At 34.0% G+C, this 14,747-nt stretch overlaps 1 protein-coding gene across 1 annotated transcript; it reads left to right on the top strand.

Moving 5' to 3' along the window:
- The first annotated feature begins 3,874 nt into the window (after positions 1 to 3,874).
- LOC131072360 (disease resistance protein TAO1) lies at positions 3,875 to 9,057 on the top strand. Its single transcript, XM_058008500.2, has 6 exons — positions 3,875 to 4,090; positions 4,252 to 4,833; positions 4,951 to 6,028; positions 6,134 to 6,448; positions 6,550 to 8,058; positions 8,146 to 9,057. Exons 2-6 carry the CDS (start codon positions 4,274 to 4,276, stop codon positions 8,623 to 8,625), a joined length of 3,942 nt encoding a protein of 1,313 aa, XP_057864483.2. The 5' UTR covers positions 3,875 to 4,090; positions 4,252 to 4,273; the 3' UTR covers positions 8,626 to 9,057.
- Positions 9,058 to 14,747: the final 5,690 nt, after the last annotated feature.

The following is a 14,747-nucleotide window of genomic DNA, read 5'->3' as shown; positions in this document are numbered from 1 at the left end:
ATGCATTTGAGGTGAAAAGTTGTGTAGTTGAGCCCTAGAATAACGCAGTTGAGCATTATCATTGTGCAGTTGATCTATTTACTATGTAATTGACCTTTATTCCTACACAGTTGTTCTCACTATTGGACATTTTGATTGTTATTTGTATGCAGGGTTTCTTTTGTGTATGAATTTTATTAAGTTTATTAGATCTAATAAATTGATAAGGCTAAAATTAACCATATCTTGCATCTAGCTTAATTAGGGGTTAAATTAACTACAATTCTCACATAGCTTAATTAGGAGTTCAAATTGGCAACAAGTTCTCATTTAATTTTGTAAAGATGTTAAAATGAACATCATCTAGCCTACTTAGGAGTTCAAATTGGAAACAAATTCTCATTTGATTTCACTAAGTGGTTAAAATGAACATCATCTATCTTAATTAGGGGATCAAATTGCCAACAAATTCTCATCTCATTTCTCTAAGTGGTTAAACTGAACCCTACAAATCTTATTTATCTTAAATAAGGGTTTAAATTGGGCAATTGCAAGTAAATATGTTAATCAGAGTAATTAGGATACTTAGTTTAGGGTTTATGAAATTATGTGAATGTCTTGCACAATTAAGGTCTTCTATTAAGCATAGTTGTCAAGGTTTACTACATAGTTGTTGCTTATCCATGTGCAGTTGTGACCTATTTCTAATTAATTGATCTTTAGAACTATGTAGTTGACTTCTTAGAACTACGTAGTTGACTAGCTAAAGGGGGGCTTTCTATTTTGAGTTATCATTCAGATAGATACAATTTTCTAAATCTGTTCTAGAATAGAAAGAATTTGATGTTACTGATTGTTTGTTTATCATTGTGATGATCAGAGTATGAAAATTCTATGTGAAACAACTATTGATTTTGATAAGGATTGCTTGGAAAGACGTGATTTCAAATATTGCACATCTATTTTTATAGTGTAGATCACACTTACTTTACTAGTTGGTTAATGAACAATATGCATCTGAAATTGTCTTGTGTGCTTGCACTTTGTAGGGTGGACCTACTATTGCACTTAGTATCCTCTCCCATTTTTTTGGTGTAAGAGAAAATTGGCAACAATACACAACTTTTTCTTTTTTAGAAAAGAGCTTGCCTTGGAGGTAAATAGTACTCACCCCAAGGGATGACTCTAAGAGGTGTTTTACTTTAGTCCACTAGATTGATGACTTAAATTTAGAGATACTTGGTGATGTTTATCAATGTTGACAGTTTCCCAGTACCCACATTCATGTGAGGTATATCAAACCCCCTTTATAGGGCTAGGATAGGCTCTTACGTGATTCATTGTCACATGTATAGACGTCAAGCCCTTGAAGTTCCTTCGCTATGAACCAACTATTTTAGCAACTAAAATAATATGTTTTTGATTTAGGGAGTGCACATCATACCTTGAAGATACCCTCCATGTACCCTTCTTTGTGATACAAAAACTTTGTTGATTGCAAGGTTTTTGAACCTTTAGGGTAAGAGAAAAGTTGTACCAATGTTGTGTTGGGAGAAAGAGCACCACTTGATCTCTATCTGTTTGCAGTGTTTTTGGTATTCTATCGTGAGGGCCTCAACAAGCATCAACCATTTCTAGCCTAGGTTGTAAATGTTTGAATTTTTTGTCAAATTGTTAAGACTAGTGAATTCGAACATGGGTTAATCTAGGCCGCTTGGATTTTTATTTAATTTTTCAAAGTCAAAGACCCATTCTATTAGAAGTGTCTTATGCGAGTGTCAAAACAAATTTTCCAATAGAAAAATAACTCACTCAAATCTCAAACAACTATCCAAACAAGATTCTTACAATAAACTAGTCTCAAAACTATCTCAAAACATTCGAATTTCAAATACATGGGAGAAAAAAAATATCAGAAACTTTGGAATCTCATTTCAACTTTGCATGTAAAAACATAGGTGTCATTCTAGGTTAAACCTTGCATAATCATTGTCTTTCCTTGGTCTTAATTTTACTATTTCATTATCTCAAATATAGGTCATTGCTTAGTCTAATCTCACAATCGTTCATTACATTTCATTAGCAAATAGCTTGCATTTAGATTCCCAAAATCAGGTTTGGAAGATCCCAAAGATTGATTCTTAAGATCAAATCCTAGGTTATCATTAAACAATCTAGGCCTTGTCAAAGTTTTGTCTTTCATTGCAATTATCAAGTCAAAACCCTAACTCATCAATCTAGTGATGGGTATGAGTTTGTCTTTTGTTAATCATTTTGTCCCTTTCGTCATTTAAGGTCTTAACTTCATTTTGGTCTCTTAGGGTTATGTCTCTCGATTTGTATTGCTAAGGTTTTAAAAATCTCAAAATCCCAAAAACATAGATTACATTTGTCATCCCTAAATATCATCCTTAAAAATATAATAAACATAGGTTGCATCTCTTAGTTGCATTTATCCTTCATCTTTTAAAGTCACATTTGTCACTCCGTTAGTTGCATTTCATTTCATCCATAAGCTTTGAAAATCCTAAAAAATATTGGATAGTGCAATGGTTGAAATGAGATTTGAAACTTCTAGGAGACAACAAGATTCATCATACTGACCCATGTTTGGTCAAATGAATGACACACAATCAGGTTTTGATCCAAGACAATAACAATTCAATCCAACTTAATAACAAGGCAACACCATGCGACCACGTTTTAATCCAAATGTGAGTTCGTCTACAAACACATAACCCAAAAATGGTATGGCTCAATTAGGGCCATCACAAAATTTTGAACCAATTTTCATGCCAATTAAACCAAGACTTGGTAGAGTTCCATCAACACCATCAATAAATGTGTCACCAAGTTTTGATCTACATGAATCAAGTTGTGGTTATATTCAAGAAGAGTCCTCATCAAATGTTCAACCAGTCTTTCATCTAGGTTTTGGTTTTGTTCTACCTGGATGACCCTCAAACTTTTAACAAGAGGCACACTTAGACATATGATCAAACTCATCTTTCGATCCAGAATCCTGAAATAGGAGTCATTTCTCTTTGACAAATGTTTCTCAAAAAGAAATTGATAAGGCGATAAATGATCCTAGGGTTATAAAATCTTTGGATGCATTGGTCTTTAAGGATCCTACTCTAGGCATCTAATTATTTTGGTGTTTATGCTCTAAGATTTTTAAGATGAATGCCCTTTATAACGAAACATTAGTGTAGAAGGTAACCAAATTTATCACTATCCACAAAAGGGTTGCTTGCCAACAAGCTTATATTCATTATAGTGTAGCATTTGTTCGAAATCTTAGAACAAAAAAATCAAAAACATTTTGGAGGACAAGATAGAGGATGAATAAATCTTTCATATTCCTCGGCATAACAACACATAAAATCGATCTCTTAAATTAATCGTTTTCATACGATGTAAAAAAAAATTGTCCTAAGAAAGCATTTCGCACAACTTGCCAATTCAAAATAATCTTCATTCATTTATATTCAATTATCTTTACATTACAAATCCAATTTACTTATATTGTACACAATTACTCTTAACAAAGGTGATTTCCGTTTGCTACGATTTTTGACCCTTCAAATAAAATTTATAAACTATGTCTGACTATCGACATAACCATTACACCTTATTAAAATGCAAGTACTAGTAGAAATAGAAATTAAAAAACTTATGATTAGAAAGAATTAAAAAAATAAAAATAAAACAAATTCATATACAATAAAAATTATAAAACAGGTTTTAAAGATTTTTGAAAAAGCTAGGGGAACTTTCTTGGGAGTGGAACTTTAAAATGAATCGTTCCCCGAAAGTGCAGGGGAAATGGTTACGAAAAGGGAGACATTAAAATGATTCGTTCACGCAATGTGTAGAACTTTGGCAACGGTACGACAGCCTTAGAAACCGCCATGTACAAAACGCTAAACGGAGCCTTGCCATCGCAGTAGCACAGGTTAATACTGTATACTGAGAACATTCCGTTGGCTTCGGCTATGGGCACACCTACTGCACTATTTGACAATGCAGGTGCTAGTGTAATCACAATTGTGTGGTCTTTGCATAATCCGGGTCCAAGAGATTTGAAATTTTTTCCCAGTAATCCCAGGTGATTTCTTTTCCCTTACGCAAATAAATCTCTCTTTCCATTTTTAATCTCAGGGTTTCTATTAAGCTTTAGAAATTGCTGTACTTGAGAGCGTATTGTTCGCTGCAAATTTATATTTGTTTCTCTCGATTCAGTTATTGATTTCTTTCTCTATTCTTTAGAGAAAATTATATTTTCCCTTGAATGGGAGATCCTTCCACTTCCACAGTTCAGCAGCACCAGAGGGCGCTGCAAAATGCTTTTGATGGAATTGCCCCGCAAGCATCGCCATCATTCTCAGGATTAATGAAGAAGGGACCATGCGATGTGTTTATTAATCATCGTGGCCGTGATGTTAAGCACAAATTAGCTAGCATTATCTATCACACGCTGGAACTGGTTGGATTGCGGGCTTTTCTAGATGTCGAAGAGCTGGAGTTGGGAAATTCCATGCCAGATGAAATAGAGGAGGCAATGCGCGCTGCTGCAGTTCATATTGCTATTTTTTCTGAGAATTATGCACAATCCCCCTGGTGCCTGGCTGAGCTATCATTTATGCTAAAAACTGGCACCACAATTCTTCCCATATTCTATAATGTTAAGCCTGATGATCTCCGATGGGTGGCTCAAGGGAAAGGACTCTATGCTCCTGCGTTTTCCCATCACAAAAAGAAGCGCAGGTACTGTTCAAGCAAGCTTGAGGAGTGGGAAAGGGCACTCCATTGCGTCTCATATCTCTCCGGATATATGCTCAACGAGAATGAGTAAGTAATTCAATATTTATTTCATCTGCCCATTTATGAAATCATTTGCATGGTAAACATATATTTCTGCTGTAGATGTCCCCTTCATGGAATTTAGTTTCGTTTGTAAATTTTCAGCGATGAAGGGAGGCTATTGAAGAGCATAGTGAATTCTGTTTTGGGAATGATGAAAAAAGTGCCGTTGGAGGTAGCTAAACATCCTGTTGCAATGGATGAAGTCGTGGAGGACTTTGAGAGAACTGTTGGAAGATCTATTCAGAGTGTGGAGCATGTACAGATTGTGGGAATTGTTGGGTTTGGCGGGTCTGGTAAAACTACACTCGCGACAGAGCTTTACAATAGGAAAAGATTTTATATAAATCGCTCCAGTTTTCTGTATGATGTGCGAGACGCTGCATACAAAAATGCTTTGCACATTAAGCAGAAGAAACTCCTTGAGGACTTCCGTATCCAAAATGTTCAATCTTTTGACAATGTTAAGGAAGGCAAGGGAATTGTAGCAGATCAGTTGAAGACTCTTCGTGTGCTCATAGTTTTGGATGATGTAGATCACGAGGATCAACTAGATGCTCTTTTGCCTCCAAAGGAAAGCCTCGGATCGGGTAGTGTTGTAATTGTTACAACCCGTGAAGGTGATGTACTTACAAAGTGGGGAATCACATCCATTTATAAAATACAACCACTGCAACATTTTCATGCCAAACAGATGTTCTGCTGGCATGCTTTCTTACAGCCTTCTCCTCTAGAAGGCTTTGAAGATTTAACTGAAAATTTCTTAAATGTTTGTGGTGGGTTGCCTTTGTCTCTGAAGGTAATTGGAGGACAGCTTTACGGCAGAACGTCCACGGAATATTGGTATGCTCAACTAGATAAGATCCGCAAAACATTGCCCAAGGATATCAAGGTTATTTTAAAAGTAAGTTTCGATGCCCTTGAGCAAGATGAGCAAGACGTATTCTTGGATGTTGCTTGCTTTTTCATAGGCGAAGAAAGGAGTTTGGGCATTGCTGTGTGGGATGGGTCAGGATGGAATGGTCTCTGTAGTTTGGAAACTCTTCTGAACAAGTGTCTTGTTGAGGTGGACAAGGGAGGGCGTATAAGGATGCATGATCACCTCAGGGATCTAGGAAGGGAAATTGCAATCACAAGATCTCCATCACGATTCTGGTTTCACAGAAAGAGTATGCAAATTCAGGTGAAATTAATATTATAGCATGGAAACTTTGTTTTTCAGTCAATCTCTCTCTCCCCTTTTCTCAAATAATTGAAGTGTATTATGTGGTTGTTTTTTCCCACTCAGAGAGGAATACTTATTCGGGGGATAATGGCCGCCACAGATTCTAGTGAATACAGCAAGATTCCTGACCGTCCCCTGCTTTTGAAAGAGTGGATGAAGACGATTAGAAACCCAAATCTTAGGCTTCAATTACAACTTCTTGTTGTAAGAGGAAATGAGTTTAACCAAAAGTTTGAGCAACTATCGAGAAGTCTTTTGTGGCTTCGATGGTTTGAATTTGAGGGCATATATCTTCCGTCGTGGCTTTTACTGGAGAACATTAGAGTGTTAGAGCTTATTGAACCTCTGAACCTGCAAACATTATGGGAGGACACGCATGTAAGAAATTTGCATTGCTATTTTCCAATTACGATAAATGCTTCCATTGTTTTTAAATGTTTCAACTCTGTACTCATAGATTGAAAATTGGTTGTGTGCAGCCTCCTTTGGAGTTGAGAAAGCTACTAATTAGGGATGCTCCCTTTTTCCGAGAATTTCCCCGGTCAATAGGCCATCTCAAGCATTTGAAAAAATTATCCTTGGTCAATAAATCAGAACTCTCAAGCCTGCCAAAGGAGTTTTGTCTACTTCACTTGCTGGAGCATCTAGACCTGGAAAAATGCGCCATGCTATCAAATCTACCTAGCCGTTTTGGAGAATTGGTAAACTTGCGCCATATAAACTTGAACTCCTGTATGAGTTTAGAGAAGTTGCCTGTTTCTTTTAAACAGCTGATAAAGCTGGAATTTCTCAATTTATATGGCTGTGAAACTCTAACATTAGAGTCAAGTGTCCTAGAAAACATCACAAATCTCAAGTATTTGAATTGTGGAGGCTGTAGTAATTTGCATGTATTGCCTCATCATATCACAAATCAGGGTTCTCTGCGAGAGCTCTGTTTCTGGGATGTTGACAGTTTAAGGGAAGTACCAGCTAGCATTGGTCAACTAAGCAAATTGGAAACGCTAAATATTGGGAGTCCATTGTGGACAAGGTTGCCAGCTTCTTTAGGAAACTTGTCCTACTTGGTTACTCTTATACTTCAGGGTTGTGTCAACTTGGAATCTCTGCCAGTAGAAGTTAGACAACTGTCTAATCTTCAGACTTTATTCATTTGCAGATGCTCTGTCAGAGAATTGGCCTTTGAATCTGGGTTAGGATCCTCTTTTTCATTGCAGAAGCTCAGGGAAATACATGTAAGTGAAACATCAGTGGCTAGGATATCACTTTCCCAAAACTGTTGTCCAAGCCTCCAGACTCTATGTGTTGAATTTTGTACATCTCTAACAGAGATCGAAACCTTACCGACAGCACTCAAGTTCATCGAATTGAATGGGTGTACAATGCTGGAGACCATGGGTTTACCAGAGGCATTTGAGAAGCTAACAAATCTTGAAACTTTAGAGGTTCGAGGGGGTTCAATCAGGGAATTGCCATTTGGAAGGGGATCTTCTTATTCTTTGTGCAATCTCAGGCGTTTATATCTAGAAGACACACATTTGCCCAAGGTATCGATTTCCCAAGAATGTTGTCCAAGCCTCCAGGAACTTGTAATCAACCTTGAAGAATCTTTGATGGAAATCGAAATTCTGCCCACAGCACTCCAATCAATTTCTTTGACATTGTGTAAAGCGCTGAAAAACATTAGTGGTCTTCATGCTGTGGTGAGTGTTGAAAAGCTAATTATAATCTGTTGTACAGAGTTAATTGAGATGCCAAGTTTGGCAGGATTAGTTTCCTTAAATGAACTTGTAGTTAGAGGTTGCAGTAAAATAAATAAAATAGAAGGTTTAGAGAAATTGACATCACTGGAGGAGCTGCACATAGAAACCAATTGGAAGGCTCCTCGAATAGACAGTTTGGGGCAGTCTGAGAGGCTGCGGGAGGTGAACCTGGTAGCAGAAAATATGTCAGCTTTTGAACATTGTATTCAAAGCATACAGATTGAGGTAACACTATGAGATTATTATTCTAAATTTGAAATTGTTTTGCTTCCCTTTTGTATTACCCTGAAAGGTTTTCAAACTGATTTGCAGGAATGGCCATACAATATGATGATTTGTGGCAGAACATCCATGAAAAATGTCCCTCCTGATCTGCTTCCATCTTCAAATTTCTCCGGTCTTGCCATTGTTAAATCTTTGGAGATATTTTCACGTGAGGATCATCAGGCACATGTTACAGAATTGTGGAGTTTAACATGTGAAGAGACGCATTCGTGTAATGCTGCTACGGTATGTTTTCTTATTGATTGTAAGGAAACTGATGATCTGTGGATGCAGTCAGCAAATGCAACTTTAACTCCTATAACAAGGTTGAGACAGGGAGAGTGGGCAGTGATAGGTGTGTACACAGAAGCTTCTCCCCTTATTAAGGAAGCGATGGAAGGGCTCTCTCTTCGAGTATCGTTGGATACTAGTAAATCTGTTCATGTCGTCAGCGGGACCTTGGTGGTGGGAGAGAAAGCAAGAGTTCTGGAAGCTTTTAATCAATTCTTCCAATATCTGAAAAATTAACATGCTTTTCAATATCAGAATGCTCTCTAACGCACACAATTAACGTTGTTTTTAAATACTAATGGTCCAATCATTAATTGTTCCCGCGGCTGGATCTAGCTATTTCATTGAAGAAGACAGAAGATAAAAGAGGAAAGTGAAACACAAGAAGACAAGGGCTGGTCTTTGTTTGACATCATCTTGGATTCTGTTGATGTATGGGATAAATCGGATGACTGGGACCCTCCTCCCCCCTCTGCTAGGTGTGCTTTGGCTGCTTAGTTTCTCTCCAATTCTAGGGTTGGGCCCCTTGTTTGTACTGTTGCTCTTGTTCACTGCTTTCTGGGCTATGCCTATACGATGCTGATTTCCTTATTTTGCTCGTATGATTTTAAGGGATGATCTTATGTCCCTCTACCGTTTTTTGTGTGGATGTGTGCTATATTTTTCTAATTAATACAATATAACGTATATATTTTTTATAAAAAAATTAAAAAATGAATTATTAAGAAGATTGATAAAATTATGGTATTGGAGAGGAGGTGGTTCTAAGTTTTTCTATTGACCTGCTTGATATTTAAATAAAGCTCACATTTGAAATGATTACGTTCATTTTAGAGTTCACTCTTTCCACAATTTTTATTTCAATATTCAAGTTTATTACAATTTATCATCTTGAGTTATTTAGGAAAATGTTTGCACATCTTATATTAATCAATAGAAATTAATATATGAACCAATGAAAAATGTTGTAGCAACTAAAAAAATCGAAAGACAACCAAGTGAGTATGAAATTAAGAATAAAATGCATAAGTTCAACAGGTTCAATACACTATGTCTACCAACTCTACATTTAGCCTTAGGTGTCTTTTGATGGCAAAATATTAGTAGTTTAATTGCTAAAAGAATACCTAAATAAACTTTAATTGCTCTTAAGATAAACTAACTTGTACTTGTGTCATATATAATATATCACATTGAAGTAAAGACCTTTTAAGTGTTGTTCTTTCAAGTTTAAAATTTGCAAATTTAACTTGTTGCTTTTAAGACAAATATGATATCATGAAAATGAAGATAGATCAAATTGTTTAAGAGCCCAACAAATTGAACACTCAATTAAACATTTTATAGTATAAATAATATCACATAACAATATAGTAACAAAATGCTATAGTATAATATAATATAATATCAATAGTTTTTACCAACTCAAATTCTTAATGGTGCTTAAGTTTAAGGTAGAAAAAGAAGGGCTTAATTGTCTTTTATTTTTATCACAAATTTTTATTGTTGCATATATTGAATAAGAATAATGTTGGTCTTTTGTATTTTGTATATTTATTAAGTTTTTTTAAATGTTATTTAGAAAAATGTTAGATAAGTTAGAATAATGTTTTAAAAAAATCATTTTTCTGTATTTATATATAAGGGAATAAAACATTTATTTTTAAATTTATATATCATTTATAAACTATATAAAGTTGTCTTCTATTTGATTTGTTTGGTTTTAAAAAAATTTAGGCAAATTTTATTACAAATTATTTTAATTTATAATGATCCATATATCTTGGATTAGGCCACTTAATGTTCTCTTCATTACAAATTCAAATACTAGATTCTCAATTTCAAATTTAGTGGCTACAAATATACATTTATAAATATTTTATGGGTCATTAGCATAATCATCAAGAATCAAAGAGTCACTTCAATGACAAATTAGATTACGAACACTCAAATTATACATCTATCCCTCTCTCATCTTTATCCATCCCTCTATCCTCCCTCTTTCTATCTCTGCCTCTCCTCTCCATCTCTATCTTATTCTTCCCCTCTGCTCTGTCACCTATATTTGTCTCCTTGATCTTCTCTCTTCCTCTCTCTATCTATCCTTCTATCCCCATCTAATCCTTTCTATCCTTTGTGCAAACATAACATGACTATGTTGGCAATGATGCTTGATTAAATCTACATATCCTTCTCCTCACCCTCTTTGTATATTGATCTATCTCTCCCCCTCTTCTTCTCTCCCTCCCTCTCTATTTAACTCTCTCTACTTCTTCATCTCCCTCTACCCTTCTCTCTCAATTTTTATTTCTCCCTCTCTGTCCCCCCCATACCTCCATCTCTCCCCCTCTCTCCCTCCCTTGCTTCCTCACTATCCCCTATCTATATCTTTATCTCTCCCTTTCTCTTCCCATATATCTCCATCTCTCTCTTTCTCTTCTCATATGTCTTTATCACTCTCTCTTCTATCCCTATATCTCTCTACCTCTTTATATGTATCCCTCTATCCATCTATATTTGTCTATATCTACTATCTATTCTTCCATCTCTCTTTCTATGTATCCCCCCTCTATATCTCTTTTTATCCCTCTACATCACCATCTATATGTCTCTCCATATATCCCTCCCCCTCACCCTCTATATATATCTATCTCTTCCTCTCTTTTACTCACTATTTATTTCCTTTTCTCTCCCTAGATCTTTGTCTCTCCCTCTACCTCTCTCTGTAGCTTTAGCTATTTCTCTCCCTCTTGCTCTCTACCTTTATCTTCCTCTCTCCTCTCCTATCTTTATATTTTTTCCTCTCTCTATCCATCCATCACTATCTCTCTCTCCCTCTTCCTAGACCTCTATGTTTGTGCCTCTTTATCTCTAGATCTCCATATTTATCCTTTCATATCTTATTCTACCTCAATATTCTTATCTCTACACCTATATCTCGATCTCTCTACCTCTCTCTTTACATATCACTTTGTATCTTTTTATTTATATTTATCCTTCTATCTCCCCTCTCCTTTATATTTCATCTCTTTTATCACTACATATCTCTCTCACCTCTCTCTCATTATCTCTCCCTCTCCTCTCCCTCTCCACTCCCTCTCCTCTCTCTCCTTATCTCTCCCCTACTCTCCTTCATGTCCATCTACATCCCCATCTCTCTCTCTCTCTCTCTCTCTCTCTCTCTCTCTCTCTCTCTCTCTCTCTCTCTCTCTCTCTCTCTCTCTCTCTCTCCAAATGAGCTTATTGTTATTGATAATGGAGTATGATTATTTTCCTAATTGAGAGGTTTTATTTCAGTTATGTTTTGCTCATTTTGAAGACATCTATTACAAATAAAATATCATTTATTAAGTGAACTAACAATTAATCTAATTTATTACAAAAAGAAGCGTGCAAAATATATATCAAAATTTTCCCTATTAGACCTCCACACTTCTTTGATGTACCCATTGCATACCAAGATACAATTGCTAATTTATTTTGAATGAAAAATTCTACAAACCCCACATTAAAACTCTATCATTATTTTTTTCTTCATCATTTAATAAAATTACTCATAAACAATGTCTACACATTTATTAACCATTTGCATTTGATTTATTACTTTAATGCCATTACATATTTTTCAATAAATAGTTTAATTTGGCATCCAAGATTCCAACTATCGATAAAGCAGTGGTGGAGAAAATATTAATTGAATTTTTTCGATAAAATTTGAGGACATATGAAATTCCAATTGTAAAGTATGAATATTTGGTTAAGGTAAATTAATATAATCAAATATATTTGTTTCCCATTTCAAATTTTAAGTGGTGGTTTTCCTGATTAAAAAATTAAGGAATTCAAAGATATTTTTGGATGTGAAAGATCCTTGTTACTTTTGAGCACTTAATGTGTGAATGACACACTTCACCTTGTCACTTTCCTTACCTTCTCTATTCTTGTAAATTCAAGTAATTCAATTACACGCACTCTCATATGCGACTTGGTCATTCATTGAGGATTTTTCTATATTTATCCTTCGTAATGCTTTATGAATCTCAACATTTTATCAATCAATGAACGCTTGAGTGCAATTTTTTTTATCTCCTGTCAGTTTCATATTAAAAATTGGAGAGTATGAAATAATATTTTATATATGTATAAATAGGAGGCTCCAAAGATCTTTAAAAAGGTTCATCAATGAAGAAATGTGTCTCTTACAAGAGACATGCCTATACATTATGAAAGTAATGAAACATAGTTTATATTTTAACACCCCCAATAAAATTTATTTTATCACATAACTAAGCAATGGGGGCCACCTATATAAATAGGTTGGTTAACAACCCTTTAACATCATCTCCTTCAAATATATATAGTTTAATCCTTGTTTCAGACTCCCTTGATTGCATTTGTTCATCATTATCCATAACAAGATTTTTCCCATGGTTAATTTGTAAGTAGGTGAAGCGTTTTCAAAGATCTTTGCAATCAAAACCTTCATAGATATCAAAAAAAATTCCAAAAGGTCTTTGTGATAAAAAAAACCTTTAAAGATATCAAGAAAGTGAAGTGTTTCCAAATATATTTACGATCAAAACCTTCATAAATATCAACAAAATTTTCACAAGTTCTTTGCGATAAAAATAAAACATTAATATATTTGCGATCAATTCCAATAATGGCTATTGCTTCTTGATTTAAAATAATCTATTGGTGTCTTTGCATCTCTTCAAATTTAAACTATTAAATACTGCATACTTCATCAAATGTTATGAAAACTTAAGAAAAATTATGATAACCTTTCTTCTTTGACCAATTTTCAATAATAGATGTAGAAAGGATTTTTTTTCTAAAGCTATAATCCCTTCTCATTAAATCTTTTACCTCATGCAATCTTCTTTCTCAAATTTGCAAATTATCTTTCACTTAATAGTCAGACCTTTTCTTTGAAACTAATGTAATTCTCTTCCTCTAATGAAGGTAGTGATCTATTGAGAGACTATGTATCTACTTCACCTAAATTGAGCTATTTAACATGTTTATTACTAGACAACTTTATTCACAAATTTCTATGGTTTCCCCCTTAACAATAACATCAAATTCCAAAAGAATATTACAACCTTCTCTAAACAATGGATCAAATTAGAGCAACATTTCAAGTAATGACTTTAGACAAAGAGGGACAGAGAGAGATATATAGAGAGGTATATAGAGAAACAATTAGAAATAAATAGATAGAAAGAGGAGAGAGAAAGAGAGAGAGAGAGAGAGAGATAATAAAAGATAGAGAGATATAGATAGGGAGGGAGAAACAAGGAGTGTGTGTATATGAGTTATATATATAGATATAAAGAGAGAGGTTGTCATGTCCCCTCCTTGATCGTTATATATATATATCCTAAATGAAACGATTATTATTAATTAATATAATAATTACCAAAGAATGACTATTTGAAATTTATTTATATATTTATTACTAAATAAAATAAAATAAATTAATATTATATTATAAGATATAATTTACACAATCAATAATAAATAATAATAATATAAATAAATAGGTAATACTAAGATATAATATTCGCAGCTATATAACTTCAACACCTCACAATCAAGGAATAAAGATATAAGGGTATGCAATCAACTAAGTTAATAAATAGCTCTTACATTAATTTATAATATCTATCATACAAGAGATATTATAATAGAAATAAAAGACATATCAATTAATAGACGGTATCAATGTATTAACAACAAACATCAAGCATATTATCACAATCAACAATTAACATTCTCTAAATCATAAGTATCAATTAGCATTAAGGTATCAATGCATTAAGGGAAGACTAGAATCAGCCAATGTGGTAACAAATATCAATAAACAACAAGATACGATAATAAATAAGTACCAAAAATTAGTAACCGTGTATTTCTCTATCACAAACATCGCAGCCCTATGAAAATCATTTTAAACAATCAAGAGTTAATTAAGATAAAAGTTCTTCATAAAACAAACGAGTTTAATTAAAAATTAAATTAAATTAAGAGTTTTCGGGGAAGCAACTAAAGGGTTGTGAATTAAAAAATAATTTATCAAAGGCAGCAACTATTTGAAAAATGTAGGACCGTTTGCCCATTGAGGAGGGGATATATTTAATAAGAACACATGGAACAAGAAAAGGGGGAAAAAAAAGGTATGATTTCTATACAAGGAAGGAACTCATTTAGTAAAAAGAGGTAAGGAAGAAGGGAAGGTGCTCGGGGGAAAAGAGGTAAGTAATAAATAAATATTTATATATATATATATATATATATATATATATATATATATATATATATAAAATTAAATGCATATGTTAATAAATGAATATATA

Source organism: Cryptomeria japonica, chromosome 7, assembly GCF_030272615.1.
Source record: "Cryptomeria japonica chromosome 7, Sugi_1.0, whole genome shotgun sequence".
Classification (NCBI taxonomy): Eukaryota; Viridiplantae; Streptophyta; class Pinopsida; order Cupressales; family Cupressaceae; genus Cryptomeria; species Cryptomeria japonica.
The sequence above is the reverse complement of the archived record's forward strand: the minus strand, read 5'-3'. Positions and strand labels throughout refer to the sequence as shown.